Below are 23,654 nucleotides of genomic sequence, written 5' to 3'. Positions count from 1 at the left end.
TAAATCTTGTGAAAGTTCAGACAAAGTTTAGAGTGATTTGTCCCTTGTACGAAATTTTACTTTCGTCGTATCGAAAATTTCACTCGATGTGAAAATTTGACCCATTTTACACTAATTTTACCTGAATGGCATCTCTGTGTATAGTTCCCTTCAGGAACGATTCTTGGAAAACAAAACGTGCGTATCCAATGCAATTAATGATCGTAATCTTTTATTGCATTGGAAACATTACTTTTTTGTAATTCTTATAGAAGGATAGTCGGGATAGTCTGCTTGATTTTTTATTCTCCTATTCTTGGTTTATTAACATCAAAATGGTTAACAAAACGGAATCGAACGAACGTGAAGTAAGTGACAAAAAGCGTAGAAAAACATCTGCAAATGAATCCTCATCACCGCCTAAACTCTCGAAGGAAGATCTGTACCTGGTAAGTCAGAAAGCTGGCTAGTGTTTGATCCAAATTTCATTGTTTTGCTTTTTATTCCGGCACAGAACACAATTGCTTTTGAGGAAAAAGAAGCGGCGAAACGATCACCAGATAAAGATGCACAATTATTTCATAGTACATGTGATGAATTAAGAAAACTTTTCGATGAAATAGCTCTGTTAAAAAAAGATAATTCTGATGAGTCGAAAGCAAAAATGGCTGAAAAAAGAATCGAAGGCTCGCTTGCATTTGTCACTTTGAAAAAGTTAAATCGGTTAGATAAAGTTCGAATTCGTGACGGTAAAGAAGCACTGCACAAGGAAAAGCTGAGAGTTGATAGCAACCGACTGCAGTTGCAAAATTTGCTATACGAGGCGGAACACTTGAGAAAAGAAGTGCAGCGATGCTACCTCTTCAAGAGTCAGGATGAAGAAATTGAACTTGTTTCTGTTGACGAGTTCTACAGTGCAGCACCGGAGTCGATTTCACGTCCTGAGAAGACGAAAACCGACGAACATGCACGCCGGATCGCAAGACTTGAATGGGAATTACACCAACGAAAGGAACTGGATGCTCTATGCAAAGAATTACATGCTTCGAAGGCAAAAGTGGCGGAAGAGATCATATCCAAGACGGAACGGTTAGATTCATTAGCTCCCAGACTTAAGGACTTATTGGCAGCGACACGTCCGTTGCAGGAAGCCTTAGATATGCCCATTGAGAAGGGTTGGGAAATTCAGAAGACGGTTCGATTACTTGTACAACCGTTGTACATGATGTACGCAAACGTTTCAGCATACGGAGAAGCTTGTGGTAAACAAAGTAATATATATTTTTGAGAATATTAATACAAGGGTTCCTGTTTCAGATCAATATCTCTCAACGTCTGTTCAGGGTGATGAAGACGAAGCTCGACAAGTGGAGTTAACTGGCAATCTAGACTGTGATTCTGATGAAGATGCGGAAACAGATCGAGAAACGAGGGGAAGTTACAATCGTCGAAAGTCGAGCAAACAGCAGGATCCTATGAAACAGAAACGCAAAGCTTTAATCAAGCCACATCCCCTCAGCGTAACCGTTACGATCAAAAGTAAGGAAGGCAAACAGTCCCTAGCGCTTATGTTCCAGTATCTTCCGAATGCAGGCTTCGTAACAGTGAAGTGCTCGTTAATCAACTTTGAAGTAGCAGGAGTGGCTGCCGGTGATGTTATGTCGCAAGAAAACATACTAAACGAGTTGTTCCCTGATGATAACGGAGAATGTAGCCCAAATCCAAAAACTAAATTTCAACTGCAGGAAGTTGGAATAAGTATGGACAAATTTTTACCAATGTTGAAGGAAAAGGATCTTGGAAAGCCATATAAATGGGCACAAGAGTTGTGCGGAATAGAGTTTGTTGATTCAGGAGAAAAATTTTTGGCTGCAAGTGACAAATGGCAGAAGACAATCCCAACGATTATTAAAGCAATTCGTACCCGATGGGACGCGAGGCTTCGACTGTACCAACAGATTCACGAGCTAGAAACTGGCACATTGGATATGTCCATCAACACCGAACATAATAATCCAATCCGTATTTCCAGTACACTGGTTCAATGGACTGCAATATCATACGCAGAGTATGTCGCATCAAATGTTGCATCGAAATTCGTCGAGCAAAACAATAATTTTAACGGAAATGAGCTATATTTTCGTGCGATCATCACTCGTGGTTCAGCCAAGTTAGAATGTTACATTTGTGTTCCGTGTGATTTCCCGGCCAGCTCATCGTTGTGGTCTCTTTCGTTGAATTGGAATGGAAAACACTCGGCTGAGGATAATGCTGCGGTAAGGGTGAGTATCAGTTCTTCATCATGTAGATTCCAGTATACATTATTTCGCCATTTTTTTTTTTATTTTTTTGTTTGTTTAGGAGATGGAGTACTGGACCAACAGCTTACAGGCTCCAAAATATCCCAAAACGATCCTGTCACTACAGTTGAAACGAGCCATGTCGTGTTTTGACATTTATTTGGAAACTGAGGGACCATTTTATACACCAGCCGAGTTCACCCAGGACAAAACGTACCTCAAACCGTTCCGAGGTCGTACACGCTCACGCCCTTTTCGTATTGCATCTAACGGAAGCAGTTCAGTGTTTACGCAAATTTAGACTCAGACTGAAGCAGGGCCGCTTTTACATAGGAGCAGTGGGGGCAAGTGGCCCTGGCCCACGGTCTTAAGGGGCCCCGGACAGGATCAACCGAGTAGAAAAAAAGACATTCAGAAAGCTAGGGGTACACACAAAAAATCTTGCCCCGGGGCCCAATAATACGTAAAAGCGGAGCTGGGCTGAAGATAGGTTTTCATTGCTCATAATACAGCAAATTAAATATAATTCCAGACTATTTTTTTTTTATCAAGAATGACTTTTTCACAATGTCCAGTTATGAATGATTTTCGCAAAATTTCTATGAGTGCAATTACCATCAAGGCTTTAGGGCTATTGGATTACTAGTCGCGTCTTCATCTATTTCGTTGTCGCTTTTGCTACCTTCCTTGTTATTTTTGTAGGAAGTATCGCTATAAATTTCCTCTGTTTATTTTATTTATATACGGATGCTGTGACAAACACGACTGTTTCAATCGATTTTAGCTTAGAAACAGACTCGCGACACGCCATTCGTCATATTTCATTGTTTATCGTTTGTCTAGATTGGAAATCAAGCTTCGCTTGCTTTTCTAATACACACTTCTAAGTGTGTTTGATATTAGTACTCATTGTTAAATATGTTCAGTTTTTCCGAATTTCTGTTATTAAAATTTCCATTAGCTTCAATATCTACCCGGACGTACCATGTTGTTTTGTTTTATTGTTATCAGTCTTGTTTCAGAACCACAGTGGTTGTTTGGAGCCCACATTATATCCCAAGCGTACTGAGTAATAAGTTCTTACTCAAGTAGTCGTTTTTGTGTGCCCGATCACCCCGAATGCCAGTGAAATTGTGTGTCATTGAATGTTAGCTCTCTATATGAATGTGCTAGTGCAGTGCTATCGCGCGCTAGTGGACATTAGGGATCAGTATGGGAATCACTGCACTACTGCAACAGTAAGGCTTCAGAAGAAATTGGCTCAAATGGCACGTTCCCCTTGATATTTGGAGATTTGTGCCTTAAAGCCACTGTTTTTTCATGAAACAAGTACTGTACAAGTGAAGAAATGGTTTTATAAGCAATATTGGAGCTCTGCCTCAAACAAATAATACGTATAAACACCGATGGTGCATCTCGCTCTGGTCGTCCGTATGAGGACGTTGTTCCGGAAAAAATAACTTATCGTTAGGATGGGTAAATTCCATAAATTGAAATTCGAATTCCTACCGCATTCAGCATATTCGCCGGATTTAGCCCCCAGCGACTTTTTTCTGTTCTCAGAATCAGTAAATGCTTACTGATTGGATATTTGACGAGATGGGTGCACCCAAGTAACCACGACGCATTATAACTTTATATTAATTCAGCTTTAAAAATTCGCGTAAAATTTGATTAAATGCAACAGAGTCACACATGTTTTCAGAATGCTATTATAAAGCTGAAAAGGCCGATTATTAGACTCTTATCACTCTTATAGTTATTATTGAAGTTTTGTTGTTTCACTAGATCTGGACGTTTCATGCATTTCTAAGACATTTGGCATCGAAATTTTTTTTTCTTTAGTTTTGAGGTTTTTTTACGTGGATTTCCGAAGTTACGCGGTGCGAGATCTCTGGGAAGATGATTTGGACGTGCAAAAAATCCCAAGGGTTGGTTTGCCGCCCCCTCAAAACGTTGCGTCCGGGGTGTGCCCCTTTAGTCACCCCCCTCCCCCCTTTAATACGCCACTGTTTGAGATCAATATGTTTCTTCCGAAACTGTATGTATATTGCATTATTCGATTCGTTCGACTGCAGCTCTTTCACCTTATTTTTTCTTTATTTTTTTAACCCTGGTTTTAACATCTATGGTCTTTAGTATTTAATACATGTCATTTATATTTCAAATTATAAAGAAATCACTGTTTTATTTTTTCTTGCTGATTCTATTCCCCTTTCGTTGCTGATTCTATTCCGTCCCCGTTGTTTCGTTGTCGCAGTTGATATTGTCGTTGACATCATCGCTGTAAGGATTCTCTGTCTCGTCTTCGTTTTGTTGTACATTGGTAGCGGTTAGTAGTTCAGTTGATGATAGTGTTTGATTGTTCTTTGTTTCTGTCTTCAAAGTACTAGGGTTACTTTAGATGTCTTTTTTGTCCATTTTCTCACATGGATAGCCATAGTGAACGGTTTGCTGACAGTATTGACACCTGGTCTACTGGTCTTCATACGTGACCAGCGATCTACATGACCATTTGCCGTCAAATTCGAAGGTTACATGAGATGGGATTTGTTTCGTTAAGCGCATTCTTTAGACCATTCAGAACACCTGGGAAAAAGTTCTTCCATTGTTTCCTCTCGATGGAGATGGAGATTTTTCTGTATTGCGACGGATAGCTTCTGATGAATTTCTCCCCAGCCTCTGGAGGGAGATCATGAATGCGCACTTCGATTGCACTATCTTCCACATTACACCGGTATGTTCTACTTCACGTTTTCTTGCACTACATAATGTTTGATGTTATTGTTAGCTGCGAAATTACTTGCCTAGCTCTCAGTGGCGAATTGAATATAAACTGCATTATTTGCTTTGTTGAGCTGTATCTCGGTAATTTTTTCAGATCGATGTGCATACTAATTTACTTCGAATTGATGACATTGTCAGCTTATAGAGATGTCAGTCTTTAGTTCAGTTACGCCATCGCACGGCATCACATTGAACATATCATGTTAACTGTATGGGTGCCCGGTGCTGCTGTTTTGGTGTGCACGAATTTGACATTTCTCTCACCCACTTGTATGTACGTATGTATGTACGATGCGGACTCTCTTGAGAGCGCCATTCTCGCAAAAAAGTATGTTGCTTGCGATGTGTTCGTGAAATGTGAGAGCTGGATGTCTTGATAATATGATGTTTTTGCCTGTCCTGTGGTGTTCTTTGCTGTACCGACCCAGACTATCTGTAAAGAGACCTCCTATTAACAAGATATCCAGCTCTCGAATTCGCCGAACAAATTATTCCCAACATTCTTTTTTGCTAGAATGGTGCCCACAGGCGAGTCCGCATCGAATCTCGTACATAGAAGTAGGGGGAGATAAATGTCAAATTTGTGCGCGCCAAAATAGCAGCACTGCGCATCCATACAATTGACATGATATGTTGAATGTGATGCCGTGCGATGGCGTTGCTGAGCTGAAGATTGATTTCGCTCCAAGCTGGCAAGCAAAGGCCTCTATGTAGCTCGGTCCATGGCCGCTCTTCGCCAGCCACTCAAAGCCCGGATACTTTGTAAATTCCCCTCCACTTGATTGATCCACTTTCCTCGCTGTACTCCATTTTTTTTGTGCCTACCGGTTACATACGTCAAACGCCAATTTTAGCATTGATTATTATCACCATTGAGATATCATTTTCTTCCTCAATTCAATTATATTTATGTAGCAAACACAACGGGAATAGGAGAACTATAGAATCTAACTTAACAACTATACAAACAGCGCATCGTTGCAATCGATGATTGTGTCGATTTTTGTCGGAATTTCTTATCTACTTATTTCCTCAAGATGATACATGATTCTGGCTTAATCACCTTTTTCATAGGCACCCGTTGCAAAATTTCGCTGAACTCAGAACCTTTATTGAACCATTCAATTAAACTTTAGACACATACGTCATGCGTATTGATTGTTCGAATAAAGGCACTATAAATCTGATATAAAAAATGTGGAAAAAAAAGTTTAGAGCTTGTACAAATGCAGCATTCGTATAGGTGAAATATACTTGATTTTAACGAAAACCTACTTATCTAATCTTACCACATCGGTGTTCTTATCAGATAACAACATAACTAATACCATACGAGTCGCATACGGATTTCTGCATTTAAACTGAACATATTAGTTCAGTTTCGTATTCGGTTCGAGAAGGTTAGACGATAAATTTGATTGGCTTATAATGAGTTTGTGTTAGGAAGAAAAAAAAATTCATTTGATTATTATACTTATTACGAACGATTAGAGAAAAGAATGGGTCGAAAAATCGGTAGTTTAGTTGCAGTTATGGTGTTCGGGGTTCTGGGTATTACTAGTGGTCAAACTGTAGGTAAGTCACTTGAAAATACTATTCGAACGAACATGGCAACGCCCTTCAATCTTCAATCGATTTGGTACCACGTGGCCCACATTTCAATAAAAGCCTTCATACGAATCAAGTTTAACTTCAATTAGTTTTATATTACAAATCTTTTTTCATTTTATTAATTTTTGTATTGAAAAATAATTGAGGTTATAGTGTATAAACTTAGAAATAAAAAAAATCAGCCCTCAAAATATTCCAACTTAACTTTTATGTATTGGAAACGTTCATTTAATCTAGTAAATTTGTAAATTGCAAGCATTGCACTGGCGGTTTAACGATATAATGAAAAATATAAATAATCAATGAAATAAACGCATAGAAATGTGGTCAGGCTTCGAACACTTACAGCTGGGTCAAATTTGTGGCAATCACTAATATTATTTCATCTAGTGATTGGAAATATTTCGCATCGGTTTGAAAAGATTAATCCATTTTGTTGCAATTACGCTATGTTGGCTTACTGCTACTGGCTTCTACACTGATGAAAATTTGCATGATCGGTTTATATGTAAACAGCACTAATAATTTAATATGCTTTTTCATTTCAATACATAACCAAAGCAATGCGCATGCTAATTTTCTTCAGATTGTTATGTTAGAACATGTGTTAAACATTTCATTTTCTAGTGGAAATGAGTACAGCATAAATGTATGTGCAAAACACTTGAATCGGTCAACTGTGTTTCAATGGAAATCTATGTGGAAAACAATGTGACATTCGTATTCATAAAGAATCTAGAGGTAACGATATATCTTATCGTTTTTATTTGCATTTCAGGTAAATGTAGCACGGTCTCTACTAAATATCAACAGTTTTTACACTTATTTTATGAGCTAAGCGTATATTTTCATGAATTTCATGTGTTCTACAAGTAGTGATAGTTCAAATAGTTTGCACATGATGCTAGAGCGCAAATTATTTCCAGTGTACTATAATAATCGGAATAAAAAATTCTTATGTTACTCCAACGTGTATTTAATAAAATTTATATTCAATCAAATTTATCCAAAGAAGTAGGTTCTTTAATTTTTATTTTTATACGATCTATACGGCACTGAAAATTTTACAGAAATACGAAAGAAGCAAGAAATTGTGCAATATATAATTTTTAAAAACCTTTAAGAATCCTCAACACTCATTTGAAAACGATCAACACCAATGAATGTTGATGCAAGAACTAGGAATAGATAATGTCAGAGACATGACCGCAAGATTGACGAGATTGATACTAATCATGTTTCTGCAATTGATATTTTGAGATTACTAACTATATCCTTCACATAACTTGTATGATTCTGCAATAAATTATTTGATTTATGAAAAGAATGGTTTTAGTACTAAACACCAGAGCTATTAAAAGTAATTTTCATTGACTCAAAATAGATGAAAATGCCAAAAAATGTCTCTCTCAGCTTCGCTTGCAAATTTTGAGAACGAGATTTATAAACGTAAACGAGAATGTAGTTTCAAAATTGTGTTTTCTCTTTCGTTTGCCCTTCTAGTCATTTTCGGTTTTCAGTGAAGATTGAATACTGCGCAGTATCGATATTCCACCGAAGCTTTGAGCATAAATAATGAGAGAAAACAGAAGACAGAATGATTTTTACCTATTGGTCCTTGTATCCATAGTAGATTTGGTTTGGTTCTGGGTTGTAATTACTTTGATTTATCATATTTTAGACAAACTTCATAGATTTTCATTATGTAGAAGAATGAATAATAGTTGAAATTCGACTGATTGTCCCTGCAGATGTTATTTTGGTTTCATCTTGTCGTAGGGGAACGAGTAATGTTGGCATTGATACTATCTTTTGTTGCAGTGAGAGATGAAAGTGCTTCCTCTCTCTTCATTTGTTTTGAATACGATTATTTATGAATGAGACATTAAAATGTCTATATTCATTTTCTTTCGGTATTGAATTGTATTGGTATTTTTGCGATGGTTTTCTATGTTTATCCTAGAACAGGACCAGACAACTGACTTTTTTAAAAAAGCATCCTCTTATTTTTGTGGATGAGTTTGAAAAGCCTGTCGGTCAACTTTGCCAGAACAGAACGATTAAACTTGGGTTGTGGATTTTTAACTGTTTTGGTTACAAAGCAATGCTTTGCACTTCATATTTACTTCATTTACTGATTATTGCAAACAGTAATCAACTAAACACATACAGCTTCTCCCATATTGAAAATAAAACAATCCAATGTCGGTGATCAAGGCAATACTTCTATTTCACCTTGCAGTAACATTAATTTCAAAGTCGTGTACTTGCTTATGTCACTTACACCAATCACGAGCTGGTCTTAAACGGGCTCTAAAAGCGGATACATATTCTGGTGTCGGGCTCTAAAAGCGGATACCTATTCTGGTGTTTATCAACAATGAAGTAATATTGTCAAATCTTAAGTAATATTCGAAACGCTCTCGAAGTTCTAAATTTGCTAAATAATATCAAATACATCATTTTATCAAGATATCTAGCGCTCGCGTTCCTAGAACAAATTGTAAGCGATATGCTATTTTGAGAGCGTGGTGCCCTCAGGTGAATCCGCATCGAATCTCGTACATACAAGTACGGGAGAGAAATCACTGCACATTCACAACTCTATTTTTACATTGTTAATGTATAATTACACTGATCCTACCTACTTTGAAGTAATGTGCATTAAATTTTCATTCAAAATGTAACTGAGCATTATCTTACAACAACCTTCCGCCGTGCTATATATCGACATTCAATGCTATATTTTGTAGCAACGAAACTTTAATAATAACAGTGCAAGGAAATTGAATAGCTGCATTAAATCAATGGGCCGTATGAATAAAATGTAGTAAAGTCTCTTGTTTGTAGTATCTTCTCAAAAACATAGTCCACAGAGTAAAACACAGAGTCTTGGTATTGATAAAAAGTGAAGTAGTTCTATGATTTAAAGTTAGTCTAAGTTTGCCTTTATTTACCAATATGTTTCAGTAGTAGAGAAGTAAAATGGATTACCGAGGAAAATTTGCCTTTTACTTACATCGAAACATTCGAAAACAACACTGTTAACATTCTGCAGCATTATGCATTGGTAATATATATAAATGTTATGTAAAATTGTGAAAGGTTCCAGATGAAAGGTTGACATAAATGCTCACCATATCATTTGGGGCAGCACAGATATTAATTCGAGAGGCTCTGATATGATAGAATTTGTGAGCAGTACAAACCTGCACATAGTCAATGCAGGAAACCGTCCAACTTTTGCGAGATCTGGAAGAGAGAAGGTTTTGGACGTAACTCTCTGCTCTGATAGAATTGCGCATGAGTTGGTGAATTGGCTCGTCTCCGATGAGCTCGAACCTTCGTTGTCTGATCATAAGTACATTTTCTTTGATCATTCAAACGTTAAATTTGATATTATCACATATCGTAATCCCAAATCTACAAACTGGGACCTCTATGAAGAGGGCTTGGCGACTAGATTTTACGGGTACCAACCAACAATTGGAACACCAATTGATTTGGAAAATGTTGTCGACGAGATAAATTCACTCATAGTTGCAGCATATGAAGAGGCTTGTCCACTTCGGAGTGTGCGAGCTACTAAAGGAACTCCTTGGTGGAATGCTGAACTTGCTAGACTAAGGAAACTATGCAGAAGAGCTTGGAACCACCGACGCAGAGATGGGTCGGAGGCATTCGTGTCGGCTCGAAGGGCTTACAAAAATGCTCTTCGATCGTCTGAGCGAAGTGGTTGGAAAAGCATCTGCACAAATGTCTCTAGTCTCAACGAGGCTAGCAGATTAAATAAGTTATTTTCGAAGTCTAAGGACTTTAATGTCAGTTTCTTAAGAACTTCAGATGGTGAACACTTGTCTGAAGAAGGTGATGTACTTCACTATCTTTTCAACACTCACTTTCCAGGATGTATGGATCCATCACCGACAGCTCTTCCCGAGACGATTCTTGGGCCCTTGCTCGAAGCGTTGTGACGATTGAATCGGTCAAATGGGCAGTTGAGAGTTTTGCTCCGTACAAGTCTCCTGGAAAGGATGGAGTTTTCCCAGTGTTACTGCAGAAAGGGTATGAACATTTCAAACATGTTTTGAAGAAAATACTTACTTTTAGTCTTGCGACTGGATATATTCCAGCAGCCTGGCAGGAAATAATTGTCAAATTTATTCCCAAAGGCGGTCGCGACACTTATGAGGAAGCGAAGAGTTTCAGGCCTATCAGTCTAAGCTCATTTCTTCTTAAAACAGTGGAACGCATAGTAGATCACTATATCAGGAATGTTAGTTTGGGCGTGCATCCGCTACATGGAATGCAACATGCTTACCAGCGTGGAAAGTCCACTACAACCCTGTTACATGATGTTGTGTACAACATTGAAAAAGCTTTCTCACAAAAGCAATCTTGCTTGGGAGTTTTCCTAGATATTGAAGGTGCCTTTGATAACGTGTCGTTCAATTCAATTCTGGAAGCAGCCCGTGGTCATGGCATACCTTCAAGTATCACAAATTGGATACACGCAATGCTTAGCAATCGACTTCTTTGTTCATCGCTTCGGCAAGCAGAGATTAGAAAGCTGAGTGTCTGTGGGTGTCCTCAAGGTGGTGTACTATCCCCACTTTTATGGAGTTCTTTAGTTCAGAGGTCACTGTGGTCGAACAAGTTAAATACGTCGGGGTTATTCTTGACTCAAAACTGAATTGGTCTGCTCACATTGACTTCAGAATTAAAAGAGCTTGCATGGCTTTCGGCCAATGCAGACGAGCTTTTGGAAAATCATGGGGACTCAAACCCAGATATATTCATTGGATCTACACAACTATTGTTAGACCAATTTTAGCATATGGATGTCTTGTATGGTGGCAGAAAGGAGAAGTCGCGACAGTTCAGTCAAAGCTAAATCATCTCCAAAGGATGATCCTAATAGCGATGACAGGAGCATTCACGACAACTTCTACTGCTGCTCTAGAGACGCTACTGTGTATTAAACCACTACATGTGTTCCTAAAACAAGAAGCATTATCTTGTGCATACCGTCTTAGGGTTACAGGGCTTTGGAACAGTAACCCATTAGATTATGCTACCAGCCACACTCGCTTGTGCTCTCAAATGGTTACGTGGGATGAGTATTTACTTGCTCCTAGTGACCTAACTCTCACATGCAGTTTTCCTTTCAAAACATTCAATGTGAGCTATCCTCTTCGTGAGGAATGGTTGTCTGGTTGTCTGGAACGACAACTTGACGAACACTTAGTTTGTTATACGGACGGTTCTCTGTTGAATGGTCGTGCTGGTGCTGGTGTCTACTGTCGTGAAATGAGGCTGGAGCAATCTCATTCACTTGGTAGATACTGTACTGTGTTCCAAGCAGAAATCTACGCAATTCTGTGTGGAGTACAATCGGCACTTCAGCAGAGGATCTGTGGTAAACGAATTTATTTCTGTTCCGACAGTCAGGCAGCCTTAAAAGCACTCAGTTCGAATGACTCACGGTCGAATCTAGTGATCGCATGTCGAACTCAAATTGAAGACCTCAGCATTTCAAATGCTGTTTACTTCTTATGGGTACCCGGCCATTCTTGTATTACTGGAAACGGATGGGCTAAAATTGAAGGATATTCTCTCGTTTCTCACCCAATGTAGTAAGGAGCTATAGTCAGAAGGGTTCATCGTTCTTCCTGGAGTGAATGAATCCCTTCTGTATTCACCTTAAATAGGGTTTCCTTTAGGGGGTACCGAATTTACTTCTGCTCGTACATACTGCGAATCGTTCTGCATTCTTCCGGGAGTGCAGAATGGTGTCGCTTTTGTAAGATCTCTAAATCCTCTCGGGGGTTGGAGGTTTTATTAACAGCAGACTGTTCGGGACCTCGTTGAGGTTCAGAATTTACTTCTGCTTCCACTAAATGTGATCCTCAGCAGATTGTTCAGCATCCCTTAGGGGTGCAGAATTTACTTCTGCTTTTATGTGTTTTTGTGTCGTAAATTTTTCCCATCCTCCTTGTCCAACCCTTACCATTTCCTTTCAATCCTTCCCTCTTATATATCGGGAAAATGATGCTAAAAACAAATTGATGGCAAGGCACAAATCTCCGAATATCAAGGGGAACGTGCCATTTGAGCCAATTTGTTCTGATTCCTGATATGTAAAATTGTGAAAGGTTCCAGATGAAAGGTTGACCTTCGTTCATTTATGTTGAATATTAGATATCTTTTTCAATATTTGAATTTCATTCGTAACTCATTATTTAAGCACTCTTATTACTTTGTGACATTTATAATCTAAACTTGAAATTGTTACCATCCATAAAGTAGATATTTGCATTATAGCTACTTTAATAATGTGCAATTCCTGCTTCACCTATCAGATCCTATAAGAGTCTAATAATCGCCCATTTCAGCTTTATAATAGCATGGTAAAAACATTTGTAACTCCGCTGCATTTAATCAATTTCTTTACCAAATTTTTAAAGCTAAAATAATGTAAAGTTATAATGCGTCGTGGTTGCTTGCTATAGTAAAGAAAGACGTAGTCCTACGTCAAAACTTATTCGGAGTGAATACCTACGTGAATCTAAATTATGGCCATTAATTCAGTAACAACATCGTCAATGTGTAAATGACCACACAATCATATAACATAGAAATCAGCAGCCTGACTGTTTTGCCAAAAAAAAGCTGAGAAGCAATATTTCCATATAGCAGGGAAATTCAATAAAAAAGGCACCATTCGCCCCAACGGTCTTCTTCCATATCCGACACGTTGTTCGGTAAATAAAGGATAGTCAGATTATGGGTAATACATTTTGAACGATGTCAAGAGGGAATGATTAGTTTTCAGTACGTTCTTCATGAGTAAGCGATTAGAATATTTGCTTAGCTATTAAGCAATATGAACAAGTTCTATGGGAAAGTCAGTTTTCTGTATTTCACTATCAGAATGTTCACTCTTTCGAAAATGGAATATAGTTTTCCACACAATGACCGAGAAACAGACCGAGTAAACTAAAGAGTGCTAGAAAATATGTATATCCATTGCCTCTAAAGTATGTTACAATATATTAGAAATTTACTACAGTTTCTAGATAATCACCCTTATTCTGAATAACGACGTATTGGTTTTTCGATCGAATATGGTTCGGTCGAATCTTAGCTACCAATTACCATTGATTTTGCTAGCGTTATTGGGAATACGAATGAAATACGATCGAAAAAACGAATAAGAATAAGGGTGAAAAACTAAGTTGAAAAATGATAAGCATGATGATTAGCTAAAGCAACTCAAGGTGCAAATATCAACAAGAACAATAACTGTCACATCAAATCAATTGATATGCTCTCGAGTAACACAAACTGAACAAAAACCTTGATAACATGCAACAGTTGGATGAATTTTTCATCGTCATATCTAATTCCCATGAAACCAGTCGATTCATCACCAACTGCAATTACAAGCATTCGCCGGTTGCGTGCCGGGTGATAAGATAACACCTTGCCGCAATTGTTTGTTTGTCCACACACCCAGTTCGTTTGTTTGGCCTCGAGTATTTGAAAATGTGTTTACTCTCGTTGCAGATAGGATATGCGCTAGTACAAAATTTAGCGAGCAGTGCCAGCAGCTACAGCGTGGTAATTCGGAAGTTATATGTGTCACCGTACAGGACAGGTATTCAGCAGTTTGCTTTATAGGTCGAACGCAATGACTAATGACGCTATTAAATCTTACTCCATACCGCGAAATATAGCATCGAATGCGCTCAGCGAATCCGCAATGGGACAGCCGATATCGGTATTTTTAGCGCCGAAAGCATGCTGCAGCTGGCATCACTGGCCTGGGACGGACTCACGGTGGTGAAAGAGCTGAGACACAACGATCGTCTCCGGGAAACCGTAGACTACCGGTCAGTGGTTGTTGTCCCGTCGAGTCACCAGGGAGGTCTGGAAGGATTGAACGGCAAAAAATTTTGTCATCCTGGATTACACTATGGACGACAGCAGCGGTGGAGCGAACGTTTTCTGAAACATTTCGAGCGGCTGGTAGTTCGGACGGACTGTGGAGAGCTTAAAAACGCCGCCGAGATCGAAGCAGCAAGTCTTTCCAAATTCTTTCATACCGCTTGTCGACCAGGAAAGTGGTCGAATGTGCCACAGGAGGATGCAGAATTGAGTAAGTATAGCTTTAGTTTATTGTTCTGTAATATGAACTGACTTTGTATGTTCCAGTATAAGTCCGTAAGGACTCGACGAATTGCCATTAAACTTGGTAGTTCTTGTTAAGTGAAATAGAGTGTTGTGTGACATGGGGAATATTCTTCCTTCTTTTGCCTTTCTTATATAGAAAGGCTATGAAATCGCTGTGAAATCTGTCTTTTGAACCGAGACGAATGTCATATACCATTCTATTCAGCTCGACGAACTGTGTGTATGTGACAAATAATGTCACTCAATTTTCTCATGGAAAGCTAAACCTATTTTCACAACCTCCAAACGGAAGGTCTTCTAGTCTCATAGGCTACTATTGAATTTTATCCCGATCCGACTTTCTGTTCCGGAATAACTGGGTGATATGCATAAAAAAGAAAATTCCGGTATTATTAATTTTCAATTTCATGAGTATTTTTTTACAACCTACTTTGTGACTACTAGTCTCCGGTTTCCGGTTTCGAAAGCACCGATAAAAGTGACGAAAAATTTAAAAACCGGAACTCCGATTTCTCAGCAACGGTTAAGCCGATTTTCACAAATCTTGATTCAAATAAAAGCTCTAATTGTCTTAAAAGATACTGTGAAATTTCATCCATATTCGACTTCCGGTTCCGAAATTATAGGACGATGAGTGTCGAACTTTCAAACCGTCATACAAAATGAAGAAGCAAAACCGGTACGTGCTGGTACGGTAGAAGAAAATTCCACCGCCTTTGCGAACGAAGCACACAGCGTGTTTTTTCAATTTCGTATATTGTATTAATAATAAAAAATAAAATCCAATCATAAGCATCATTATGCTGTTTGTAAAGTATTACTGCGCATTTAACGTGAATTTCTTATACAGCAATAACAGAAGCAGAGGCTTACGTTTGGTTTCACTTTCGTTTAATTTATTCAAACAAAATAGTGCATGAAAGGTGCATGACCCAACTTTAATCAAACAAAAACTTTTTCCCTACAATCAACATTTAAATGGAATAGTTGTTTCTCCAAACTTATTATATGTTGGTCAAAATGTCTAAGCTTCATAAAATTTACGACATCGAAGCACGAACTTTTCCAAATAGATTTTATAACTATTTCAACTTGTACGCCTGCCTATTTGATAACCGCAAAAACTTTTTAAGACTGTGACGATCTCCGAATTCCGGCTATGGAAATAGGTTGCCAAAAACAGATTTTTCTGGTTGGCGTCACATCACTTCAGATGGCCCCGATTGATGGTTCAGCAACTTAGGCTATATTTCCAGTTAAATTTCGTTTAAAATTCAATTGATTTTCTTTTCATTGAACTACCATTCGTTTTGTCAAAGTATGGATCAAAATTCTATTAAGCGAACTTGTTGGGAATCGATCATTTTGACGGGGGTAGATAAAGGGTGTTTCGATTAAAAATTGGTAAACAAGAATGAGTATAAATCGCTCAATCGTTTGATCAAAAAGTCGAAACATGTTTCCTTTAGACTTTCAAATAGAGTTAAGGTTTCCGTTTTCCGTTTAATTTCTTTCATTTTCGTCGCCTCAGAATCCGCTGATAACTGTTTTTCGTGTCTTCTTGAGTTTCCACTTGACGATGGTTCAACATTTCTCGTTAGAGATGTGCTCTGGTCAAGGATGGCTTTTATCGTATCAAAGAACGTTCATCGGCAACTCTTCACCGATTGAATCAGTGCCATCAAAGAGAGTTGGAAATCATCGCAACAACAAAAACCCGGCATGGCTCATTTAACATAGAATCGACACCAGTGCGAGAGCGAATTTCTCTCGATGACATTTCTGAGAATCAAAGGTTGGCACGCCGCTGTGGGGATCCTCTCTGAAGCAACAAACGGTCGCTTATTCTCGTTTCGCGATCCGATTCTATACAGGCAGTTGATAATTGCGATAGAATCATTTTATTATTGCCGCTTATTCTAACTATGTGCATATAATCTTTGTATAAGTTGTGTCTATGAAAAAAAATGTTTTGAAATATTGCAACCTAGTATGAGAATCATCAAGTTGAATCATCGACTCGATTTTCTGCGATAATTGTCAACTTGCGATTCTTTCTTGGGAAATTCCACACAGCAACGATCATTATCAGACTGTAATTTTTTTTAAAGGCCGAGAAATACTCAGAGTATGAAGTGGAGCGAAGGAATGTAGAAAAATTCTCTCGCGGTTCATGCATTGAGAGATTCGAGTTCTGCATTGAGAGATTTAGTTTCAACCGGATTGAAAATGTTGTATACAATATAGATAGCAATATAGCAGCTTCTGTGAAATTTTCGGCAATCACCAACACTGGCTCTGGTGTGATGGGTGGGTTCATATTCTTCAGTTTGCACACGTAGAAAAATTGTGTAAATTTTAGTGCTTCGAGACATTAAACATTTTTACAGTTTACACATAAAATATTTCAACACTTAAAAATTAAATCATAATACAAGTGATTCATGCATTATAATTTATTTTTAAGTGTTGAAACATGTAATTTTACGCACCTGTCTCAAAGGCTTGGTATTTTTGACACGTGATCAAATTATTTTTGTAAAAATCAGTCATATGTCGAATTACGTTCTTATGAATTGTGTCATGAATTTGCGTCACCAGCACGACGTTTGTCCTGGCACTCCTGTCCAAAATATTCTCGGTAGATGGTCCCCGGTCGCGATTTAAATATCGTTCTTCAAGCCACAGGAAAAGGTGGCGAGAGCTTTGACATATCATATCTGGCTTGGAGTGAAATCGATCTTCAGTTCAGCAACGCCATCGCATGGTATCATATTGAACATATCTTGCCAATTGTATGAGTGCACTGGTTGCAAACTAGTCACAAACACGCTAGCGTAACAAAAATTGTTACTTGGGTGTGCAGTGCGATGCTGACATATCTCTCACCTACTTGTATGTACAAAATTCGACACGGACTCGCCTGATAGCGCCATTCTCGCAAAAAATGATGTAGCCAATGATTTGTCCATGAAATGTCAGAGCTGGATATCTTGTTAATATGATGTCTTTGCCTACTTGATTCAGAAGTGCTGATGAAGTCAGCTGTCTTTACTAGAGTACTATTTTGCAAACCTCAGAAGTGCTACTTTCATCAATACAAACAAATGATTAGTTCATATTATCTACATAGGAAATGTTTAGAGTCGATACCGCTATTATAAAGAGCTCTCCTTGAATTGTACTATAATTCAGAAGAACCCGCAAGATTTACACTTCGTAAATAAATCATTTGACTACTCATGAGGTTCTTCTTCCTCTTTTTTTTTTGTTGGTGTAGTCTCACTTGAGATGACGGCGATGTTTGGCACAGAAACTTAGACTGTATTCCCCGAATTCCAAGTTAATTTTCATTTATAGTCCAATGGACTATCTTTTCACTGGTATACCTCACTGTGTTGCAATACCGAGTCATCAAAGTACGGAGCTCACACGTTGAGAGCTCAATCGCAAGTGTTTCGTAAGATTGAATATGTTTAGCACGAAAACCAAATTGTAAACAGTACAAATAGAGTAGCGCTTGTCTTTATACAGCTTCGAAAGATTCGTATTTCATTACTTAAAAGCGTGTGTTGACAACGAATATTCAGAGGGGTCTTAGAGATTCAAAAATGTACAATGTTTTTTCTTTTTGAAATCTAAAGTTCCACACGTAGCAAACAAGCAAACTACGCCTCGTCTACAGCGCCAGTAGGCGAAAACTTGAATTCAAAAAAACGGATAAAAACATTTGTTTCGAAAGAACTGACTCAGATTTTTGCCCTTAAAGTTTTTTTCAGTGCTTACAAAAAAAGATTCTTATAAACCGGTTTTTGCTCTCAATGTTTTTATCCGATTTTTTGTACTCAAAAATAGTTAAACGGTGGAAAACCAGTTGAACTTTACGGTTTCGGTATTTAGCTGTCCAAATGTGTTTTTAAACTATGATAAAGTTCATGCAGAATTGATTCTGAACATTGAAGTTGTTAAGGTGAAATGTAGCGTCATAAAATGCGCGCAAAATTTTATCCGCTTCAGTTGAACGAACCGTCGCACAAAGCATACCAAGAAAAACGGACACATAGAAACAAGAACTTTTTTCAATGATTGAGCGCAGTGGGTTTACCTCTCGTTATATTGGCTTGTAAAAAAGACTGAACGTAATGGATTTTGAATCCTTCACACTTTGAATATACGCTAATAAAATCGTTATTGTTAGTGATTACTCTTACACTAGAGCTATAAATCATGAGTAATTATGAATGACTAACATGAGGTTATATGTATATGTATTAACCAACTTGATAACCATGTATATGCCTGTTGTTTATCAATGTTTATCACATTGTTTATATCACGATAATACTTGGTTTGTATTTCATTCAGTAGCTTGTCAATGATGAAGTTATAGTTTTGCTATAAAAATTGCTACAATCCTAAATAATACCTGTTATACGATATCACACAGCCAAGTTTTATTGCTTCAGCAACATCAATGCATTGAACTCAACAGAATTGGACATTATTAGCATTATAAATAACAGTTACTTAGAAAATAAACAGTTTCTTACAATACCCCTTTTTTTTGTATTCAACTCGTTTTTATTTCAACACAAAACCCAATGCTGCATAAATTCGCGTCAAAATTTTATATGTAATTTTTGCTCACGATATAATTCCACCGTGCCCACCGTGCATTTCTCACACCACCTCAATACGAAACAGCAGCGCGCAAGCAATAGAAAAATGCGGAAAAGTTTATGTAAACTTTTTCAAATTTCGGTTGTTTTAGCTAAAATTTTATAATTTTGAGTTGCATTTTCAGATTCTTTGTGAAATTCTGCTACAAACACTACTTTTCAGTTCTAAAATCATCCCCGTGGAACGGAACAGTTACCGTTTATACATTTCAAAAACCAATTACGGCTCGGCAAAGCAAAATTTCAAAATTCTAAGAATACTTAGTTATGATAAATTTGATTTCGAAAACTTAAGTGTTTTTGGTTTTTCGAAAATCGGTCTAGTTTTTGAATAATTGATCAAAAACGCGATTTTCGCATTCCGCTACATTTCACCTTAAAGGTTCGTGTACTTATAAGCAACAAGAAAGTTGATTTTTGTCAGATGCTTGGGAACTTTTGGATAGATTCGTGCTGCGATGGCTCTTTGTTGTGACACAGCGAGGTTATCATTAGAAACTTAGCTCTAAGCATAAATAAACTGGCAATACTACCTTGATAAACAAAATTCCAGAAATCACTACCGTGTCGCGCTCTTAGTCACCCGATTAGCTTTTTTTTAGATTGCCACATCTGTCATCGATATTCTATTAAATTTTCAGATTGATACCTGAACATTTGTAAAAGTTACGTTGAATTGAGTACATCTGCGATTGTGCGTGTCCTCGATTTTGCACCATTTTAAAAATGGAATTGAATTTGCAACGAGTTTGCTTTGAAACATTAAAAACGGTTTCAATGGTGCGACGACATTGCAAATGTTAGAAGAAGTGTTTCGGCAATGATACTCTGAAGAAAACAGACGTTTATCCGTGGCACGAACGTCTGAGGAGTAGCCGTGAGCCTGTGAATGATGATGAGAGAAGCGGTAGGCCATCGACATTGAAAACCGACGAAAACATAAACAAAATCAAAGATTGGATGACAGTAGACAGTAAATTGACTATTAGAGAGATGGCAGAAGAGTTGAGATGTTTGCGTGATGCAATTCACTGAAAAAGATCAGATTTGTGGGCAAACAATTCGTGGGTCTTGTACCGAATTCACCTGATTTGGCTCCACGCGACTTTTTCCTATTCGGGCGATTCATGGAACCGTTCCGTGGAACGCGTTTCAGTATCCGAGATTAGATTATGGAAAAATCGCAGATGGCTCTGGCATACCGAAAACTGAATATAAAAATGTTAAGAGTATTGGATCAAGCGCTGGCATAAGTGTCGATAGGGAGTACTTTGAAGGGGAAAATATCGATTTTTATGAATAATGTTGTATTTTTAATTTTCTGAATAAATTCCGGGAACTTCTTGATCAAGGTAGTATAGCTTCAAAGCTGATCCATCACCAGATCCAGGAAAAGTACTTATACAGGTCAATAGAAGTTACTATCACTCTGATCTGTACCATAGACTTTTTTTTCACTGCCGGATATTGATAGCCAATGCAGGTAGCTTCGACAACATACTTGAATTCAAAGTTCGAAATGTGCGATCGTTAGACGCTTCCGTTTGGCTAAATACAATGCGTCTCCATCACTTTTATTTTGAAGGGTATGTTAGGTGTTTTGAGTTATTCTGGGGAATGACCATTGAACCGTCAAAGCAAGTACAATAATGAATAGCATTGAATAAATAAATTTCTGGCTCGTAATTATTTACCTTTTATTTCGATTGCAGAATCAAAATATCCGAATCTCTGTGAACTGTGTCAGAACGCCAACCAATGCAGCTATGATACTACAACCACTTCCCATCACCGGGCCGCATTACAATGCCTTCGGACCGGAGGTGAAGTTGCTTACGTATCTCAGCAGGATGCTGTCGAGTATTTTGTGTACAACAATGATGTTGCCGACAACTATGCCTTTTTGTGCCTGAACGGTACGTTGGAAGCGGCGAAAGGCAATGCAAACCCCTGCTCGTGGCTCACGCAACCGTGGCCGGTGATCATGTCGTCCGCTGGTCGTGCAGTGTCGATTTCCACCCGTATTGATAGTTGGTTGCGTAGGGAACTAGAATCGGCATGGAAACAATCAATTCAGGAGATCATTGAACACGATAGTCGAACGGCGATTTCGGTCGGATCGATTCAAGCTCCGGTTGATTATCTCCGTCCGTACCGGCAGGTCCCGATCGTATCTGATCTTTGTCAAACTACTGCACGTTGGTGTACTACATCTCTCGAGGAGAAAGAAAAGTGTGACGTTCTGCGGACGGCTGCATTGACGACTGGTATTTATCCAATGATTGAGTGTAGTGATCCAGTCACAAGCCGGATGACATGTCTGAATGAGATTGCTAGTCAACGAGCGGATTTCACCGGTATTGATTCGAACTATGGATATTTGGCCAGGCAGTGAGTGCATGTTTTTTTTCGTTCATCGCTGTCTGAGTGACTCATCTCTTCTCTGGATTTTCAGCCCATTCAATTTAACGGCAGCGATGTTCCAGGAAACAGAGAAAGAAAAGTATTCCTCTGTCGTAGTCGTCGTTCGTGACGACAGTCGTTTTACTCGATTCGAGAACCTTCGTAGCGCCAAAGCATGCGTTCCTGAGTTTGGCGGTATCGGTGAGTTCAGTGTTTCAAACATTTATCAAACGAATTCAATGGTGCTTCGGTTTTCCAGCATCCATAGCATTTATCAACGTGGGAAAAACACGTGGCATCTTCGACCGAAATGATTGCAATTACGGGCGACTTCTAGGAGATTTCTTCAGTGATTCATGTGCACCTGGATCCCGTGATAGTTTGCATGATCCACAGGGACTGAACCCTGAGTCGCTGTGTACGTTGTGTCGTGCCGCAGTCAATCCAAATGATACAATACCGGTTCCACGAATCGGTGACGATCAGGAAGATTCCACCATCATATCTATTGAGTTAGAGGAACAACCCCCAGAGGTCGAAAGTAAGACTACTTTGAACGTGACTATCAATAGGAATGTTAATTGTATCGCCGGTGATACTAACCCGTTCTACGGTACTAAAGGAGCACTGAATTGTTTGCGCCAGGAGGGTGAGGTGGCCATCGTTGAAATGCAAAATCTAGTGCAGCATGCGCTAGCTTTGGGATTGAACCCGGACCATTATAGGATACTTTGTCGCAATGGAACGTTGGCAGCCTATACAGGATTTCAGGTGGACGAAGAGTGTGCTTTGACTACCATCGTTGATGGTGAGATTGTCGTTCGGCGCCAGTCATCGAAAACGGCCGGTGTTGTGAATGCACTTAGTTCGCTTGATGCCTATCTGCAGAGTGATCCGGATTTTAAAATGTACAATATCTACGGAGGCGTTAAGAATTTGCTGTTCGAGGATTCCGCACTAGGACTGGTATCAACACAACACACCGAGCTGGGACATGCAGTTCAAAACTATATTCGGCTGTTTGAAAACATTGAAGATTGTAGAAATAGTGCATCAAATACGACCGTTGATTCAGGAGACAGTGCTGCTATGATGACCCTCAACGTTTTCATGACATTTTTGTTCGTGATGTACAACATCATCCGTAGATAACTATTACTGATAAGTTTCTTTCGTGCTTCATATTAGTAAATAAGTTTATTTTGTGATTTTCCTAACAAAATGTTCAATTGTATTGTTTCATAACAGAAAACATCAGAAAAAAAATCGAACGAACTTATTCTAAGTGTATAGTAATTGAACCACAATACTTAAACTGTTATACAGATCATCTTCCTCACATTGTTCCAGCAACGATCGTTGCTTCAGCAATGCACTCAGTCTTCTAGGAATAGGAGTACTTTTAATTGCGCTTTTACCTTTATGATTGTTGGCAATCACCTTCCATATGGAAGAAATCACAATCATCTGTTCCGTGGTTTCTGTTCCGTCTAGGACAACTTTCAGTGCGTGCATGTAGTCGTTGGAGGCGAGCAGAGCAGCTCGATTGCTCGTCACAAACGACATATTCCGCATGATTTCCAGTGATAGGCGACGAAGCTCGGGCGTTGATTTTCGAATAAGGGCTCCCAGTACGGTGAGGTTTCTGAAGAATAAAGGAAACTAGAAGAATGGTCTAGCGTCATTAATTTATTTAGTA

The 23,654-nt window shown here is 38.6% G+C and overlaps 3 protein-coding genes across 3 annotated transcripts in view; 2 read left to right on the top strand and 1 right to left on the bottom strand.

Annotated features, from left to right (window-relative positions):
- Positions 1 to 253: 253 nt before the first annotated feature.
- On the top strand, positions 254 to 2,810 carry LOC131437161 (THO complex subunit 5 homolog). The gene is made up of 4 exons (XM_058606328.1): positions 254 to 428; positions 494 to 1,241; positions 1,297 to 2,261; positions 2,341 to 2,810. The coding sequence occupies exons 1-4, from the start codon at positions 315 to 317 to the stop codon at positions 2,578 to 2,580; spliced, it is 2,067 nt and encodes a 688-aa protein (XP_058462311.1). The 5' UTR covers positions 254 to 314; the 3' UTR covers positions 2,581 to 2,810.
- A 3,620-nt stretch (positions 2,811 to 6,430) lies between these two features.
- On the top strand, positions 6,431 to 23,643 carry LOC131434952 (transferrin-like). Its single transcript, XM_058602293.1, has 6 exons — positions 6,431 to 6,641; positions 14,247 to 14,337; positions 14,417 to 14,838; positions 21,265 to 21,943; positions 22,008 to 22,156; positions 22,215 to 23,643. The coding sequence occupies exons 1-6, from the start codon at positions 6,566 to 6,568 to the stop codon at positions 23,105 to 23,107; spliced, it is 2,310 nt and encodes a 769-aa protein (XP_058458276.1). The 5' UTR covers positions 6,431 to 6,565; the 3' UTR covers positions 23,108 to 23,643.
- LOC131434951 (protein rotatin homolog) overlaps positions 23,237 to 23,654 on the bottom strand; it is a 16,775-nt gene continuing 16,357 nt past the window's right edge. Inside the window, exon 10 of the mRNA XM_058602292.1 lies at positions 23,237 to 23,600. Within this exon, the coding sequence (XP_058458275.1) occupies positions 23,237 to 23,600 (364 nt within the window). The remainder of the gene's footprint in view (positions 23,601 to 23,654) is intronic.

The sequence above is a fragment of the Malaya genurostris genome, chromosome 3, assembly GCF_030247185.1.
Source record: "Malaya genurostris strain Urasoe2022 chromosome 3, Malgen_1.1, whole genome shotgun sequence".
In the NCBI taxonomy this organism is placed as follows: domain Eukaryota; kingdom Metazoa; phylum Arthropoda; class Insecta; order Diptera; family Culicidae; genus Malaya; species Malaya genurostris.
Note: the sequence above shows the minus strand (reverse complement) of the source record. Positions and strands in the feature narration are given on the sequence as shown.